This window comes from Cherax quadricarinatus, chromosome 2 (assembly GCF_038502225.1).
Source record: "Cherax quadricarinatus isolate ZL_2023a chromosome 2, ASM3850222v1, whole genome shotgun sequence".
Taxonomy (NCBI): Eukaryota; Metazoa; Arthropoda; class Malacostraca; order Decapoda; family Parastacidae; genus Cherax; species Cherax quadricarinatus.
Genome location: NC_091293.1, coordinates 54,451,544 through 54,470,236, shown reverse-complemented (window position 1 = coordinate 54,470,236; position 18,693 = coordinate 54,451,544). Strand labels below are relative to the sequence as shown.

At 42.3% G+C, this 18,693-nt stretch overlaps 1 protein-coding gene across 1 annotated transcript in view; it reads right to left on the bottom strand.

The window, feature by feature from the left end:
• Positions 1–18,693, bottom strand: part of LOC128684150 (obscurin-like) — a 285,107-nt gene that overhangs the window by 24,726 nt on the left and 241,688 nt on the right. The window contains exon 2 of the mRNA XM_070089529.1: positions 10,694–10,795. Coding sequence (XP_069945630.1) covers positions 10,694–10,795 — 102 coding nt within the window. The remainder of the gene's footprint in view (positions 1–10,693; positions 10,796–18,693) is intronic.

The following is an 18,693-nucleotide window of genomic DNA, read 5'->3' as shown; positions in this document are numbered from 1 at the left end:
AGGTATCGATGTCCCTTAGCAGTTTCTTCACCTCCTCCTCATCTGTATGTATGTCGTCCAACACTTGCTGGTGTATTCCTGGTTGGTGTCCCCATCTGGTCTGTCCCCCCAGAGTCCTTCCTGTCTCTACTGTAAATACTTCCTTAAATCTCGTGTTGAGCTCCTCACATACCTCTTGATCGTTTCTTGTGAGTTCTCCACCTTCTTTCCTCAGCCTTATCACCTGGTCCTTGACTGTTGTCTTCCTCCTAATGTGGCTATACAGCAGTTTCGGGTCAGATTTGACTTTCGATGCTATGTCGTTTTCATACTGTCGCTGGGCCTCCCTCCTGATCTGCGCATACTCGTTTCTGGCTCTTCTACTAATCTCCTTGTTTTCCTGGGTCCTATGCCTCCTGTACCTTTTCCATTCTCTGTTGCACTTAGTTTTTGCCTCCCTACACCTTCGGGTAAACCAAGGATTCGTTTTGGTCTTCCTATTATTTCTGTTTCCCTTGGGAACAAAACTTTCCTCTGCCTCCTTGCACTTTGTTGCCACATATTGTGTGTGTGTTTGTGTGTGTGTGTGTGTGTGTGTGTGTGTGTGTGTGTGTGTGTGTGTGTGTGTGTGTGTGTGTGTGTGTGTGTACTCACCTATTTGTACTCACCTATTTGTGGTTGCAGGGGTCGAGTCTTAGCTCCGGGCCCCGCCTCTTCACCGGTTGCTACTGGGCCCTCTCTCTCCCCGCTCCATGAGCTTTATCAAACCTCGTCTTAAAACTGTGTATGGTTCCTGCCTCCACTACGTCATTTTCTAGGCTATTCCACTGCCTTACAACTCTATGACTGAAGAAATACTTCCTAATATCTTTCTGACTCATTTGTGTCTTCAACTTCCAATTGTGGCCTCTTGTTTCTGTGTCCCCTCCCTGGAACATCCTGTCTTTGTCCAACTTGTCTATTCCACGCAGTATTTTATATGTCGTTATCATGTCTACCCTGACCCTCCTGTCCTCCAGTGTCGTCAGGCCGATTTCCCTTAATCTTTCTTCATAGGACATTCCCCTTAGCTCTGGAACTAACCTTGTCACAAACCTTTGTACTTTCTCTAGTTTCTTGACGTGCTTTATCAAGTGCGGGTTCCAAACAGGTGCTGCATACTCCAGTATGGGCCTGACATACACGGTGTACAGTGTCTTGAACGATTCCTTACTAAGGTATCGGAATGCTGTTCTCAGGTTTGCCAGGCGCCCATATGCTGCAGCAGTTATCTGGTTGATGTGTGCTTCCGGAGACATGCTCGGTGTTATACTCACCCCAAGATCTTTCTCCTTGAGTGAGGTTTGCAGTCTTTGGCCACCTAGCCTATACTCGGTCTGTGGTCTTCTGTGCCCTTCCCCTATCTTCATGACTTTGCATTTGGCAGGATTAAATTCGAGAAGCCATTTGCTGGACCAGGTGTCCAGTCTGTCCAGGTCTCTTTGAAGTCCTGCCTGGTCCTCATCAGATTTAATTCTCCTCATTAACTTCACATCATCTGCAACCAGGGACACTTCTGAGTCTAACCCTTCCATCATGTCGTTCACATATACCAAAAATAGCACTGGTCCTAGGACCGACCCCTGTGGGACCCCGCTCGTCACAGGTGCCCACTGTGATACATCATTACGTACCATGACTCGTTGTTGTCTCCCTGTCAGGTATTCTCTGATCCATTGCAGTGCCCTTCCTGTTATATGTGCCTGATGCTCTAGCTTCTGCACTAAACTCTTGTGAGGAACTGTGTCAAAGGCCTTCTTGCAGTCCAAGAAGATGCAATCAACCCACCCCTCTCTCTCGTGTCTTACTTCTGTTATTTTATCATAAAACTCCAGAAGGTTTGTGACACAGGATTTGCCTTCCATGAATCCGTGCTGGTTGGCATTTATACTCTTGTTCCGTTCCAGGTGCTCCACCACTCTCCTCCTGATAATCTTCTCCATAATTTTGCATACTATACACGTCAATGACACAGGTCTATAGTTTAGTGCCTCTTTTCTGTCTCCTTTTTTAAAAATGGGAACTACATTTGCCGTCTTCCATACCTCAGGTAGTTGCCCAGTTTCTAGGGACGTGTTGAAGATTGTGGAAAGTGGCACGCACAACATATCTGCTCCCTCTCTAAGGACCCACGGGGAGATGTTGTCCGGTCCCATTGCCTTTGAGGTATCGATGTCCCTTAGCAGTTTCTTCACCTCCTCCTCATCTGTATGTATGTTTTCCAACACTTGTTGGTGTATTCCTTGCTGGTGTCCCCATCTGGTCTGTCCCCCCAGAGTCCTTCCTGACTCTACTGTAAATACTTCCTTAAATCTCGTGTTGAGCTCCTCACATACCTCTTGATCGTTTCTTGTGAGTTCTCCACCTTCTTTCCTCAGCCTTATCACCTGGTCCTTGACTGTTGTCTTCCTCCTAATGTGGCTATACAGCAGTTTCGGGTCAGATTTGACTTTCGATGCTATGTCGTTTTCATACTGTCGCTGGGCCTCCCTCCTTATCTGTGCATACTCGTTTCTGGCTCTTCTACTAATCTCCTTGTTTTCCTGGGTCCTATGCCTCCTGTACCTTTTCCATTCTCTGTTGCACTTAGTTTTTGCCTCCCTACACCTTCGGGTAAACCAAGGACTCGTTTTGGTCTTCCTATTATTTCTGTTTCCCTTGGGAACAAAACTTTCCTCTGCCTCCTTGCACTTTGTTGCCACATATTCCATCATCTCGTTTACTGATTTTCCTACCATTTCTCTGTCCCACTGAACCTCCTGCAGGAAGTTTCTCATACCTGTGTAGTCCCCCCTTTTATAGTTTGGCCTGACCCCTTCAGTTCCTGTTACCTTCTCCACTTGTAACTCTACTATATAATCAAAACTCAGCACCACATGATCGCTAGCTCCAAGGGGCCTCTCGTAAGTGATGTCCTCAATGTCTGAACTGCTCAGGGTGAACACAAGATCCAGTCTTGCTGGCTCATCCTCCCTTCTCTCTCTGGTTGTGTCCCTGACATGTTGATGCATGAGGTTTTCAAGTACCACATCCATCATCTTGGCTCTCCATGTTTCGGGACCCCCATGTGGCTCCAGGTTTTCCCAGTCGATCTCCCTGTGGTTGAAATCGCCCATTACCAGTAACTTTGCTCTGCTCGAGTGAGCTCTTCTTGCCACCTCAGCCAGTGTGTCCACCATCACCCTGTTGTTTTCTTCGTACTCCTCTCTTGGCCTCCTGCAGTTCTGTGGTGGGTTATACATCACTCCAATGACTACTTTATGTTCTCCGGACTGAATTGTACCTACAATGTAGTCTCTTTCTCCAATCATGTCCATGCCTTCCATTTCCTCAAATCCCCATTGGTGTTTTATGAGCAGTGCAACCCCTCCTCCCCCTCTACTCCTTCTATCTTTCCTCAGGATCTGATATCCCATTGGGAAGATTGTGTCTGTTATTGTCTCAGCGAGTTTTGTTTCTGTGACTGCTATGATGTCTGGGGATTTTCCACTGATTCTTTCGTTCCACTCCTCATGTTTATTCGTTATTCCATCCGCGTTTGTGTACCAAACTTTCAGTTTCTTTTCTATCATTGTGGTCATGCAAGAATATTGGGGTTGGGGGAGCGAGAGCCTTGGTGGGGGCCTATATGGGGCTGTGGTATAGGTGGGGTTTGTGATGATGGGGGTGGGGTCAGAATGCCCATAAGGGACAGCTGTTGGGGTGAGGTTTGTGATATGGGGGTTGGTGGCAGAGGGAACAGTGAGTGGGTTGTAGTATAGGTTGCTCAGTTGCGTTGGGAATGTCGTGGTTGGAGTCTTTGGTGGGAGATTCTGTGGGGTGTGTTTGCCCTTCCTCCTGTGTCTGGGTCCTGCTCAACTTCGTCATTGCCTCTCGTTCCTCCTTGCGTCTCTGTACCCTCTCTTTCAGTGTAGTCCTTTCGTCTTGTGTTCTGTCGCGGTCGAGGTATACTCTCTGGTACCCCTGTTTGTCCCTCAGTCTTGCGTTCTCTTGCAGAATCCTGGTTCGAACTGATTCTTCCTTGAAAATTACTTTGACAGGCCGTATCCTTCCACTCGCAAACCACCCAATTCTCTGAAAATTTGACACCTGGGTCATATCGCCCTCACCTATTGTTTTCATGATGCCTTCAATCATTTTTTTCTCCTCCTGTTTTATTTCTTCAAAGTTGTCCCCCTTGGCTTCTTGGAGCCCGTACACAAAAACTGACCTCGCCCTTTCCTCCTCCCACTGAGTCTCCATCTGCTTCCTCTGAGGCATTTTATTTCCTTCCATTGAAATGTTCTTGCCTTCAGTCCCTGTCATATCTGGAACTTCTATTCTCAGTGAACTGTCTTTCATGACCAGCTGTCCCTTGCTACTGCAGTTGGCTGTTAGAATCTCTGCATATAGCATACCATCATTGTCTTCGGACCTGTCATTTGATCTTAGTGTACTCCTCGTCTTTTCCCTGGCCCCACGTGGGTCTGATAAGGCCTTCGCGTATGGCATGTCTCCGTTGTTTCTTACCGTCCCCTTGTCTGCGCCTGATGTCACATCTGAATTGTCATTTGTCTCTCTAATCTGTTTCAGGCTTTGCAGTTTCTCTTCTAAGCACTGTATCCTAGCTTCTGCTGCTAAGACCTGTACTTCCCACTTCCTGCACTCCTCAGCTATCCGCTCCTCCATTTTCTTACCAAGCTCCACTATCTTCCTTCCCCACTCTTCCTCCCTTTTTTGGAGCTCTAACTCCCAGTCTTTCCTCCCTGGTTCGTCTACCAGATCTCTGGTTTTCCGTCCTCTAGAGCCACCCATTTTTTTTTTTTTTTTTTTTTTTTTTTTTTTTTTTTTACCACAGACAGAAGGCTAGAGGAGGGAGAGGGTGCGAGGGGGAGAGAGAAAGGGTAGAAAGAGGGAGAGAGAGGAGAGGGAAAGGGTAGAAAGAGGGAGAGAGAGGAGAGAGTATGGGGGTGAGGGATAAGACCAAGGGTGAGAGAGAGAGATGTGAGGGGGGAGAGAAAGGGTAGAGAGAAGGAGAGAGGGAGAGAGAGATAGATAGATAGAGAGAGAGAGAGAGAGAGAGAGAGAGAGAGAGAGAGAGAGAGAGAGAGAGAGAGAGAGAAAGGAGGGTGAGGGAAAAGGTTATGAGAGAGAGAAATGCGAGGGAGGGGTAGAAATATAGAAAAAGGGAGATGGAGAGAGAAGCCTATAGAGAGAGAGAGAGAGAGAGAGAGAGAGAGACAGACAGAGAAAGGAGGGTGAGGGAAAAGGCTATGAGAGAGAGAAATGCGAGGGAGGGGTAGAAATATAGAAAAAGGGAGATGGAGAGAGAAGCCTATAGAGAGAGAGAGAGAGAGAGCGAGAGAGAGAGAGAGAGAGAGAGAGAGAGAGAGAGAGAGAGAGAGAGAGAGAGAGAGAGAGAGAGTGTGTGTGTGTGTGTGTGTGTGTGGGTGTACTCACCTATTTGTGGTTGCAGGGGTCGAGTCTTAGCTCCTAGCCCCGCCTCTTCACTGGTTGCTACTGGGTCCTCTCTCTCCTTGCTTCATGAGCTTTATCAAACCTCGTTTAAAATCTATGTATAGTTCCCGCCTCCGCTACGTCACTTTTTAGGCTATTCCACTGCCTGACAACTCTATGACTGAAGAAATACTTCCTAACATCCCTTTGACTCATCTTAGTCTTCAACTTTCGACTGTGACCTCTTGTTTCTGTGTCCCCTCCCTGGAACAACCTGTCTTTGTCCACCTTGTCTATTCCGTGCAGTATTTTATATGTCATTATCATGTCTCCCCTGGCCCTCCTGTCCTCTAGTATCGTCAGGCCGATTTCCCTTAACCTTTCTTTATAAGACATTCCACCTAGAAGTACTTGTATCCCAACCATAGTTAGGTAGTACTGACATGCTTGAAACTGTTGATTTTGCTGTATATGCCAGAGAAATGTTGCTCTTCTTGCATCATACTATGATGATAGATGGACTGATTAGTGTCAATCACCCTCTATCTCAAGTTAATAAAATTCAGTTATACTTTTTCTCGTCCTACCTCGGAACACGTTGTAGCTTCCATGGTCCTGTGGTTTTAGGGCTCTTGCGCTGCCTATCCACGGATTCAACCCCCGCCCTATACTAAATATATATATATATATATATATATATATATATATATATATATATATATATATATATATATATATATATATATATATATATATATATATATATATATATATATATATATATATGTATGTATATGTATATATGTATATATATAAATATATATATATATATATATATGTATATATTTATTTATATATATATATATATATATATGTATATATATATATGTATGTATATATATATATATATATATGTATATATATATATGTATGTATATATATATATATATATATGTATATATATATATGTATGTATATATATATATATATGTATATATATATATATATATATATATATATATATATATATATATATATATATATATATATATATACAATAAGGCTACAATAGGGCTAACTATTAGCTCCATAGGATCAGTTTCGTATAAATTATCCAAATGGCTTGTCGACATTTTGAGCCCTATTGTTGGTAAAATTTCTAACTTTAATGTTAAAAACAACATAGATTTAGTTGATAAATTAAGCTCCTTGACTGACAACCAGCCTTATTCAACTAAAAATATGTTGGTTCTCTCTTACCATGAAAACTTGGTTGATATGCCTTCTCTTCTTAAGACTTTTAATATTAAAGTTGTATTCAAAAATCTTGATACAGTAAAAAGAACTTTTGATAAAGAATTCCCCCCAAAATGATGACGGATGTGTCTATAAGATTCTTTGTAAAATTTGCGATAAAGTTTATTACGGTCAAACTAGTAAAAGTCTCAAACTTAGATTAAAACAACATAAATATAGAATTAGAACTGGACAAGATTCCAATGCTCTGTTTATTCATGTGAGAGATTTTAACTATTCAATTGATTTTCAAAAAGTTGAGAAAATTGTATCAAGCAAGTCCATGGCTGAAATAAATATAATTGAATCTTGTTTCACAAAAAGCAGTTTTGAAAATAATATGAATATTTCATTTGGTTTATATAAATTAGATGCATTTGTAATTAAAAAAAATTTAGAAGATTTTAATAATACATTGGACAAGTAATAAATCTTATTTCTTGGGTAGAATATTTTGTTGGTGGGATGTCGTGAGGAGCTGTCTTGGGCCAGCGGACCTACTGCAGTGTTCCTCTTTTCTTATGAGTCGGGTATCGTCGCACGTCAGGTGTTTCTTTGTTGTGGGATGTGATTAAGGTGTGGTCTAGACCCTTTATATATATATATATATATATATATATATATATATATATATATATATATATATATATATATATATATATATATATATATATATATATATATATATATATATATATATATATATATATATATATATATATATATATGATGTATTTGTATAATAATATATCGGGCGTGTCCCACCGAGGTATGATGATCCGACGAAGAGGAAATTACTTTCACAGTTATTCATTCAGTCATTATCTTTCCAGAAGTGTAATAAAATCAGTTGAAATGACTATCCTATCCGCAACATTCCCACCAATCCTACAGGGATTTTAGTTAATCGCTTTTCATGAATGACTTCACAAAGGTTCACAATCCAACGTGCTCAGAAGCCCTGAAACTTTGAACCCATCACTTCTCCACCAACCAATGACACTGATCTATAATCATTGTATGATGCAAGAAGAGCCACATGTCTCTGGCATATCCAGCAAAATCAAGAGATTCATGCATATTAGTAGTACTAGAAAGGTATAAAATACCGACAATATGAAAGTTAAGACACATGTGCAACATCTGGATATCTTTATTGCAAACGTTTCGCCATCCAGTGGCTTTATCAATACAGATTCTAGAAAATAATTAGAAGACAGTAGATGCTGTGAACACTAACTTCAAGGCTGAGGGATTGATTACCTCATCTTTTGTATATAGTTCTACTGTCTTCTAATTATGTCCTAGAACCTGTATTGATAAAGCCACTGGATGGCGAAACGTCTACAATAAAGATATCCAGATGTTGCACATGTGTCTTAACTCTCTTATTGGTACTACCTGACTACGGCTGAGATACAGATACCTCTGGAGCATGTATCATCAGCTGAATTAGACGTAAGCAAATATAAATTTGCCAGTGGAACTATTGTAAAAACCTGCTCCTTTATGTCGTGGAATGTGAAAAAGATCATGAATTCAGAGACAACTTACAAATGTTTAAGAGATATCAAAGTATTTTATCTGCAGTTGTATAGAACCAGCCATTAAGGAAAAAAAATATCTCACTTTGGCTATTGTATATAAATCATAACTTCTTAAACCTGTTTAAATTCTCCCATACCTTTTAACAGAAATTGGGTATTAAAATGTCTCATAATCGCAGATATGCTACAGTTTAATATTTTTTTTAACGAATTCATATTTATAAAAAAATCATTATAATTGTTACCAGATCATTAATTTGCAATGGAAATAAATGGTATAAAATACCGACGCAATGGAAATATAAACACATATGTTGTTAGGTAAGACACATATGCAACAGTTAGACAACTTTATTCCGAAACGTTTCGCCTACACAGTAGGCTTCTTCAGTCGAATACAGAAAGTAGGCAGGAACAGTAGAGATGTGAAGACGATGTAATCAGTCCATCACCCTTAAAGTCGTAGAATTTGAGGTTGTCAGTCCCTCGGCCTGGAGAAGTTCAGTTCCATAGTCAGGAACTATCTGAAGATCAAGCGACAGTGCGGATAGTTCCTGACTATGGAACTGAACTTCTCCAGGCCGAGGGACTGACAACCTCAAATTCTACGACTTTAAGGGTGATGGACTGATTACATCGTCTTCACATCTCTACTGTTCCTGCCTACTTTCTGTATTCGACTGAAGAAGCCTACTGTGTAGGCGAAACGTTTCGGAATAAAGTTGTCTAACTGTTGCATATGTGTCTTACCTAACAACCTGTCGGTATTGTATACCATTTTGATGTTCATAAACACATATGCAGTATAATGTGATCCTTTATTGACAACGTTTCGCCCACACAGTGGGCCTTTTCAAGTCATACACAGATCTACCTGGGGTGGAAGGTACGCATTCTGAACCTGACTATAAATACTCGCATACCTTCCACCCCAGGTAGATCTGTTTGTGACTTGAAAAAGCCCACTGTGTGGGCGAAACGTTGTCAATAAAGGATCACATTATACTGCATATGTGTTTATATTTCCATTAATTTGCAAGTGGTTCGTTATCACTGTAAATTACTTAGTTATCAAAACTGTGCGTCCCATTCCCTGAACCCATTATGCGCCTCTGTAATCTTTCGACTGCCCCCCACAGGGTGGGGATAAGGTACGTAATAAAGATATTTAAATCAGCTAAACAACGAGGTATATTAAAAATAGTAGAAAAAGGTCACATGAGAGCGAGGCTCAGTACACACATGGGTGAGTACACACACACACAGGTGAATACATATAGGTTAGTATACACACTCAAAGATGAGTGAATACATGGATGAGTAATCTAGGAGGCGGGGCCAAGTGATCAGTATCAACCTCCCCCATACACAACTGAATACTGATCAGTGAGTACACAGGAGGCTACACACATGTGTTAGTAAGAACACGTGAACACCTGAGTACTTACAGAGGTGAATACAAAAATGAGTGAATTGAGACACTTATGCAACATATGGGAATCTTTATTGAAGAAACGTTTCGCCACACAGTGGCTTCATCAGTCCAATACAAAGTAGAAGTGGGTAAGGAGAGTAGAAGTTTGAAGTAATCAGTCCCTCAACCTGGAATCGATGTGTTCAGTCCATCACTCTTGTAGGAAGTGCAGCATAGGGCCAGAGAGGTGGCTTATATACTGCGGTGAGATGAGTTGAAGCAGGAAGAGGCGGGATCACAGTGGGACCTGCCACTAGTGTAAGTAGGTCGTCGCCCAAAGGTTGGGCAAGCGTTGATGAAGCCACTGTGTGGCGAAACGTTTCTTCAATAAAGATTCCCATATGTTGCATAAGTGTCTCAATTCTTCAACTTGTCGGTTTTCAAAACCATTCATCACAAAAATGAGTATACAGACAGGTTAATACACAGAGGTGATTACACAGACAGGTTAGTACATACAGATGAGTACACAGGTTAGTACACACAGGTGAGTACACACTCAGGATAGTACATAGGTGAGTACACATGTTAGTACATACAGATGAGTACAGAGACAGGTTAGTACATACAGGTGAGTACATAACTGAGGGCTTACACAAGTGAGTACACAAAGATTAGCACGAAAGCGAGTACATATACAAGTGCACACCCACACACTCAAATGAGTACACATAGGTGAGGACACATAGGCGATTTTACAAACAGGTGAGTACACTTATAGACGATTACATACAGGTTAGCACTAAAGTGAAATACACATGTGAATACAAAAGTGAAAACATACAGAGAAAAAGAGTGAGTACATACAGAGTAAAAGGGTGAGTACATACAGAGTAAAAGGGTGAGTACATACAGAGTAAAAGGGTGAGTACATACAGAGTAAAAGGGTGAGTACATACAGAGTAAAAGGGTGAGTACATACGTCTTGATGCTTGATGTGAGCTACAGAAAGCCTCATATCTGATGAGTACACCTGAATGCCAGCTGTCAGCAAATGATCTTCGTCTCTCTTCAGCCACGTCACCTGCAACACAAAGGTTACCTGGGTGAGGCCCTACAGTAGCTACTCTCACCTTCAGATTGATTTAGAATTCCTCCTATTCCACAGGCTCTACATTTGACAGGTTTGGGTACTGTTTGAACAACAACAACAACAACAACAATAACAACAACAACAACAACAACACCAACAACAACAACAACAGCAGCAGCAGCAGCAACAACATTATTATTATTATTAGTAGTAGTAGTAGTAGTAGTAGTAGTAGTAGTAGTAGTAGTAGTAGTAGCAGCTGAAGAAGTATAACTCAAAACTCCTTGAAGGGTAGTGTTGTATGGTGGTGGTGTTGGCATGGTGAGTGGTGATGGTATGGGTAATCTCGGGGTGGTGCTGGTGGTGATGTCGTGGGTTAGGAGATGATGAGGGAGTGCAGGAATGAGTTGTGAGTGTCCGTTTTTCCAAACAAACGCAAACATCTTTTTGAATGAGAAGGTCCTCAGGGTGAGCATAATTCGACCGGATAACTGCAAATTTAAAGGTAGTTTTCAAGAGCCTCAACAACGAGGCATACACGACCCTATTCACGCAACTTGTTAGGCCCATCTTAGAGTATACATTGCCAGTATGGAACCATGGAAGCATGTAAAGCTGATAAAATGCAAAGTTTTACAACGAGATTAGTTCCAAAGCTGAGAGGTATGAGCTGAGAGAAGAGACTAAAGGAACTGAACCTACAGGAGAAAAGGAAAGTAAATAACACAAGTAGGTCACAAGGTTATCAGAAAATACTTCTTTAGCCTTGTAGAGTAAAAGAAGGTGGAGCGATCTAGACGAGAAAGTGGTAGAAGCAGGATCCATATATAGCTTCTGAGAAAAGGTATGACTGAGCTCAAGCATCCAGGAGTAAACCCAGCTCCTGGACCTCTAATGAGTCCAGGAGCAGAGACTCGACCCCTGCAACAAGACATAGATGAGTATGCACCCCCTCCCTCCCTCTTTACCTCCCTACCTACCTTCCTTTCCCTCCCTCCCTCCCTCACTTCCTCCTTCCCTCCCTCCCTCCCTCCCTCCCATCCTCCTTTCCTCCCTCCCTCCCTCCCTCCTTCCCTCCCTACCTCCCTCCCCATTCACACACAAACTTTCAGAATAATAACAAAGAATAATCATAGTCCCAAAAACATGAAAATACGTGAGTCACATTGGCATATTTCTGAAGCCGAACCTTCCCACATATTCCACACAAAGAACAAAGCCAGAAGTGTTTCGTTTGCTGCGATATATATATATATATATATATATATATATATATATATATATATATATATATATATATATATATATATATATATATATATATATATATATATAGTAGTAAGGGAGAAAAAGTTAGCATATGAGAAGTTTTTACAAAGTAGAAGTGATGCAAGGAGGGAAGAGTATATGGAGAAAAAGAGAGAGGTTAAGAGAGTGGTGAAGCAATGTAAAAAGAGAGCAAATGAGAGAGTGGGTGAGATGTTATCAACAAATTTTGTTGAAATTAAGAAAAAGTTTTGGAGTGAGATTAACAAGTTAAGAAAGCCTAGAGAACAAATGGATTTGTCAGTTAAAAATAGGAGAGGAGAGTTATTAAATGGAGAGTTAGAGGTATTGGGAAGATGGAGGGAATATTTTGAGGAATTGTTAAATGTTGATGAAGATAGGGAAGCTGTGATTTCGTGTATAGGGCAAGGAGGAACAACATCTTGTAGGAGTGAGGAAGAGCCAGTTGTGAGTGTGGGGGAAGTTCGTGAGGCAGTAGGTAAAATGAAACGTGGTAAGGCAGCTGGGATTGATGGGATAAAGATAGAAATGTTAAAAGCAGGTGGGGATATAGTTTTGGAGTGGTTGGTGCAATTATTTAATAAATGTATGGAAGAGGGTAAGGTACCTAGGCATTGGCAGAGAGCATGCATAGTTCCTTTGTATAAAGGCAAAGGGGATAAAAGAGAGTGCAAAAATTATAGGGGGATAAGTCTGTTGAGTATACCTGGTAAAGTGTATGGTAGTTATAATTGAAAGAATTAAGAGTAAGACGGAAAATAGGATAGCAGATGAACAAGGAGGCTTTAGGAAAGGTAGGGGGTGTGTGGACCAGGTGTTTACAGTGATACATATAAGTGAACAGTATTTAGATAAGGCTAAAGAGGTCTTTGTGGCATTTATGGATTTGGAAAAGGCGTATGACAGGGTGGATAGGGGGGCAATGTGGCAGATGTTGCAAGTGTATGGTGTAAGAGGTAGGTTACTGAAAGCAGTGAAGAGTTTTTACGAGGATAGTGAGGCTCAAGTTAGAGTATGTAGGAAAGAGGGAAATTTTTTCCCAGTAAAAGTAGGCATTAGACAAGGATGTGTGATGTCACCGTGGTTGTTTAATATATTTATAGATGGGGTTGTAAGAGAAGTAAATGCGAGGGTCTTGGCAAGAGGCGTGGAGTTAAAAGATAAAGAATCACACACAAAGTGGGAGTTGTCACAGCTGCTCTTTGCTGATGACACTGTGCTCTTGGGAGATTCTGAAAAGAAGTTGCAGAGATTGGTGGATGAATTTGGTAGGGTGTGCAAAAGAAGAAAATTAAAGGTGAATACAGGAAAGAGTAAGGTTATGAGGATAACAAAAAGATTAGGTGATGAAAGATTGAATATCAGATTGGAGGGAGAGAGTATGGAGGAGGTGAACGTATTCAGATATTTGGGAGTGGACGTGTCAGCAGATGGGTCTATGAAAGATGAGGTGAATCATAGAATTGATGAGGGAAAAAGAGTGAGTGGTGCACTTAGGAGTCTGTGGAGACAAAGAACTTTGTCCTTGGAGGCAAAGAGGGGAATGTATGAGAGTATAGTTTTACCAACGCTCTAACATGGGTGTGAAGCATGGGTGATGAATGTTGCAGCGAGGAGAAGGCTGGAGGCAGTGGAGATGTCATGTCTGAGGGCAATGCGTGGTGTGAATATAATGCAGAGAATTCGTAGTTTGGAAGTTAGGAGGAGGTGCGGGATTACCAAAACTGTTGTCCACAGGGCTGAGGAAGGGTTGTTGAGGGGGTTCGGACATGTAGAGAGAATGGAGCGAAACAGAATGACTTCAAGAGTGTATCAGTCTGTAGTGGAAGGAAGGCGGGGTAGGGGTCGGCCTAGGAAAGGTTGGAGGGAGGGGGTAAAGGAGGTTTTGTGTGCGAGGGGCTTGGACTTCCAGCAGGCATGCGTGAGCGTGTTTGATAGGAGTGAATGGAGACAAATGGTTTTTAATACTTGACGTGCTGTTGGAGTGTGAGCAAAGTAACATTTATGAAGGGATTCAGGGAAACCGGCAGGCCGGACATGAGTCCTGGAGATGGGAAGTACAGTGCCTGCACTCTGAAGGAGGGGTGTTAATGTTGCAGTTTAAAAACTGTAGTGTAAAGCACCCTTCTGGCAAGACAGTGATGGAGTGAATGATGGTGAAAGTTTTTCTTTTTCGGGCCACCCTACCTTGGTGGGAATCGGCCAGTGTGATAATAATAATATATATATATATATATATATATATATATATATATATATATATATATATATATATATATATATATATATATATATATATATATATATATATATATATATATATATATATATATATATATATATATATATATATATATATATATATATGAAGAATTGAGACACTTATGCAACACATGGGAATCTTTATTGAAGAAACGTTTCGCCACACAGTGGCTTCATCAGTCCAATACAAAGTAGAAATGGGTAAGGAGAGTAGAAGTTTTGAGGTAATCAGTCCCTCAACCTGGAATCGATGTGTTCAGTCCATCATTCTTGTAGGAAGTGCAGCACAGGGCCAGAGAGGTGGCTTATATACTGCGGTGAGATGAGTCCAAGCAGGAGGAGGCGGGATCACAGTGGGACCTGCCACTAGTGTAAGTAGGTCGTCGTCCAAAGGTTGGGCAAGCGTTGAAGTCTTTGTACCAAGATCCCATGATGTTGCAGTGTCTGACAGATGTGATGAATGGTTTTGAAAACCGACAAGTTGAAGAATTGAGACACTTATGCAACACATGGGAATCTTTATTGAGGAAACGTTTCTTCAATAAAGATTCCCATGTGTTGCATAAGTGTCTCAATTCTTCAACTTGTCGGTTTTCAAAACCATTCATCACACACATATATATATATATATATATATATATATATATATATATATATATATATATATATATATATATATATATATATATATATATATATATATATATATATATATATATATATATATATATGCAATAAGATCACAGTAAACAGGTGATTTCAGAATATGCAAAACAACCACTCTGAAAGAATAGAGAAATTCCAAGCGCTTTCGAAAGCGCTTGGAATTTCTCTATTCTTTCAGAGTGGTTGTTTTGCATATATATATATATATATATATATATATATATATATATATATATATATATATATATATATATATATATATATATACAGGGAGGTACCACCTCTAGAACTGTCCTGGGGACCCTCATCCTCAGAGAAAAGAATGAACTTGCTTCAGGGAAATCTCAAGGTTCTCCCTGAAGCTGTTTGAGAATTTTCTCCTACCACCCCCTATATTTCAAGTATGTTTTATATAAAGACAAAATACATTGGCCAAACATTCACAAAAATACAACAGAAAGTAAAACAACATAGGTGACTCAGAGCTACATCTCGAATACTTCGTCCAGCTCCCCTGCGATGGGCCACGTGCCAAGAATGCTGAAGGCATTTCCTCTCTGGATCGCAACACTGATTCTCTGAAAGAGGAAGCTGGTCGCCCTGTGGTCCTTGGTTTTTATGATGAGTGTTTCACCCAGTTCTTTGAGGAACTTTAGAGCACACTTGCCCCATGCTCCAAGGGTCTCAGACCCTATTGGAATGAAGTTATAGCAAGGGGGGAAGGTCTTCATATTTTCGGATCTTCTGGGTCTCCCTGTGGCTGGCAGCTCCACCCCCTTCCACTACAGAGTATGGCAAGTAGGTGTCTGCCAATGTGGCAGCACAAGTGTAGTCCCAGGCAATCTGCTTTCCATCCTTCCAGGGCAGCATAGTGGCTCCATCAGGATGCTTTTGACTACCATCTGACCTCTGAATTTGGGGTTCCCGTTGAGCTGGGCAACGGGCTGTGGCGAGGCTTCTCTTTATGATGTCAATGACCTACTCATGTCTGGCATACTTCCCTTCTGCTGTGTGACACACGAGACCATAAAGTCCGAATTGATCAGCTGTCGCCCTGCCGCAAATACACCTATGTTCGGTGAGGATGGGAGCAGCTGGGGGAAGAGCAACACCAATCCGAATGACCTGTGGGTTGAGTCGAGTGCCCAGGGAGGAATTGGGAGCAGCTAACAGGAAATCTCCTGAGTGTTGTGCCTTCACTGCCAGGAAACGAGCTTTGTCCTTTCCTGAAGCATTGGAGAGCATTGTGTTGGCGATTTTTTCCATGATCGGTTTGTCCCAGTGGGACTGTTTGTGCTCTTTGGGAGGAGCTGGTCTACTGGAGGAGTCTGTAAGGGTGGCCCACCGAATTGCTGCTTCAGTAAATCAGGGGTCTTGAGCTCCTATCACGTCTCTCAAGCATTCGGGAACTATCCTCTTGACTAATGCACTGGAAGCCAAACACGAAGACAGAAAAGCATGTAAAGCAACATGCGTTGCTTTGCACACCCCTATACCTCCCAGTCGCACTGGGAGGGTTGCCTGATCCCATTGCTCATCCTCTAGTGACAGGTTCAGTGCCTTCTTAAAAGTTGATCTCAGGTGTGCATCATATTCATCGAGTGTTGGGTTGTCAAAAGAGGGTGCACACCTCAGGAAGTGAGTCTTGGCATAGTAAGACACCTTGTGAGGAGATACAGAGCATCATAGGCATCAAGATCGCTTATTCTCTCCTCCATTCTCATCAAGTCATTCAATTTGTCCCTGAGGACAGTGTCGATGGCCTGGTGACCCAGCGGTGCTCCCAAGAGGGTACTGTTAGATAGAGTGGTAGTAGAGACTTCCGGGAGGATTCTTCGCACAGCATTGATTATTTCCTGGTTCGCTGTAATGATTTCACAATTAGAGGGAATGAGGATGAGTCCCAAGTCTTCTCCCTGTGTTTTCACCAGTTGTAGGTCCCCCACCAGGGACTCTTCAGTACCTGCCAGAGTGCCGTCATCCAGGTACCAGATATTGAGCTCGCTGCATAGGCTGTAAGTTAGTTCTCTTACTGCCAAGCAGAAGAGAAGTGGAGCGAGTGGGCCACCCTGCTGATCACCCTCTGATGATTGAATTTCATGTTCTCCAAACAAAAGAATTGAGGGTTTGCTGTAGCCGGCCGAAATGAAGGGAAAAAGACTGGGGAACCGATCCCGAACAGCTGGCAAAACAGCATCTCTCTTCACCATATTTAAGGCATTTCTAAAATCAAGTTTGACTATGGCCTTGTCTTTTGGTAGGTCCCTGATGTAGGCCCTTGCGGCATGAGCTGCGACTTCACTGCCTTGAGAGACCCCAAAGCCCAATTGGTGTGGCTGGAGTAAAGTGGCAGCTTCTAGGCGAATGTTTCTTACTGCTGCTTTGGCAACGAGACGGCAAAGAGTGTTTCCAACCGCACTGGGTCTGATTCCCCCATCCCTCATCTTCAAAGCACATAGTGAGGCCCCAAAAAAGAAAGGTTTAATTTCTTCTGGGATTCACCCAGCCAGGCAATTGTTGATGGAAGTTGTTAACTCGGTGAGAAGAATTGATGCAGATTCACCGAGTACTGGATTTGCCATCTCTTTGAGGTGCTGAGGTCGAATTCCAGTGTAAACTCCTGCAGATCCTGCTGGAAATGACACGATGGCCTTATAGACTTCCGATTCTGACAAAATTAATTGTTCAGTGTTGGGGTCTTCCTCAGGGTTGTTGTTGATGGCTATGGTGTCCCTGGTTGGATCCTTGTCTCTTAGTGCTTGGGCCATTGTCTCATCTTTGGGGGCTACAGTATCGTCACTTGTAATTATTCTTATTGTTCCCACTGTGTTACCTTCTTCGATTTTTTTGCTAACCTGTGCACAAATTTTCTCGTTTTCAATGGGACTTTTCTTGGGTCTACCTCTTTGATTCCTGCGATGATGGGGCAGAGGGACACAATTATCCGTTCTTGGGTAGTTGCCCACTGCCTTGATAACTGACGTGGTTAGCAGTTTGCCTCGTCTTTCAGGAACTGCAAGACAGACATTGCCGAACAAGAGTAGGTTGTGCCATGCTTGGATGGTGCCTCGGGCTTCTAAGTTGGTGGAACCTCCATTCACCCACTTAAGAAGGTCTGTGAATTTCCCTGCTGCATATGGGCGAGCCGCATTAGGGATGTGGGATAGTGTACTGCTAGCAGTGGATTTGAATGCCAACAGAAGGTTATCGCAAGTGACGAGGTTGCCATTGGAATTGTCTTCTGCCTGTGGAGGCTGTGGACTGCTCTCCGCTGGGGGCACATGTGATCCCACACACCCATTGTGTGCACGAATGCGGCCATCCCTGTTGCGTGCTCGAAACTCTCCACACACCTGAAATGTACCTCTTCTGTCATTGTTGAGTGCATTGTTTCCCTGGCTTTGTGGCTGGCTGGCTTCATCATCTTCCATACCTCAAACTGTGTGGTAACCCCAGGTTGAAGGGAAAATGGCGCATGGCACATGCCGTATGTGGTTCATGATGGTGGTTGGGGAGGAGAGGGGTCTCCCGTCCTTGTGGTGGGTGGTGGAAGAAAGGGAGGATTGGAAGATGTGTGATGAGGGGGAGTAGGTCACTCACTCCCTCCCAGGACAAGTCACTATACACCACAAAACTCTGTGCACATGTTACTATACACCACTATGCTCTGTGCC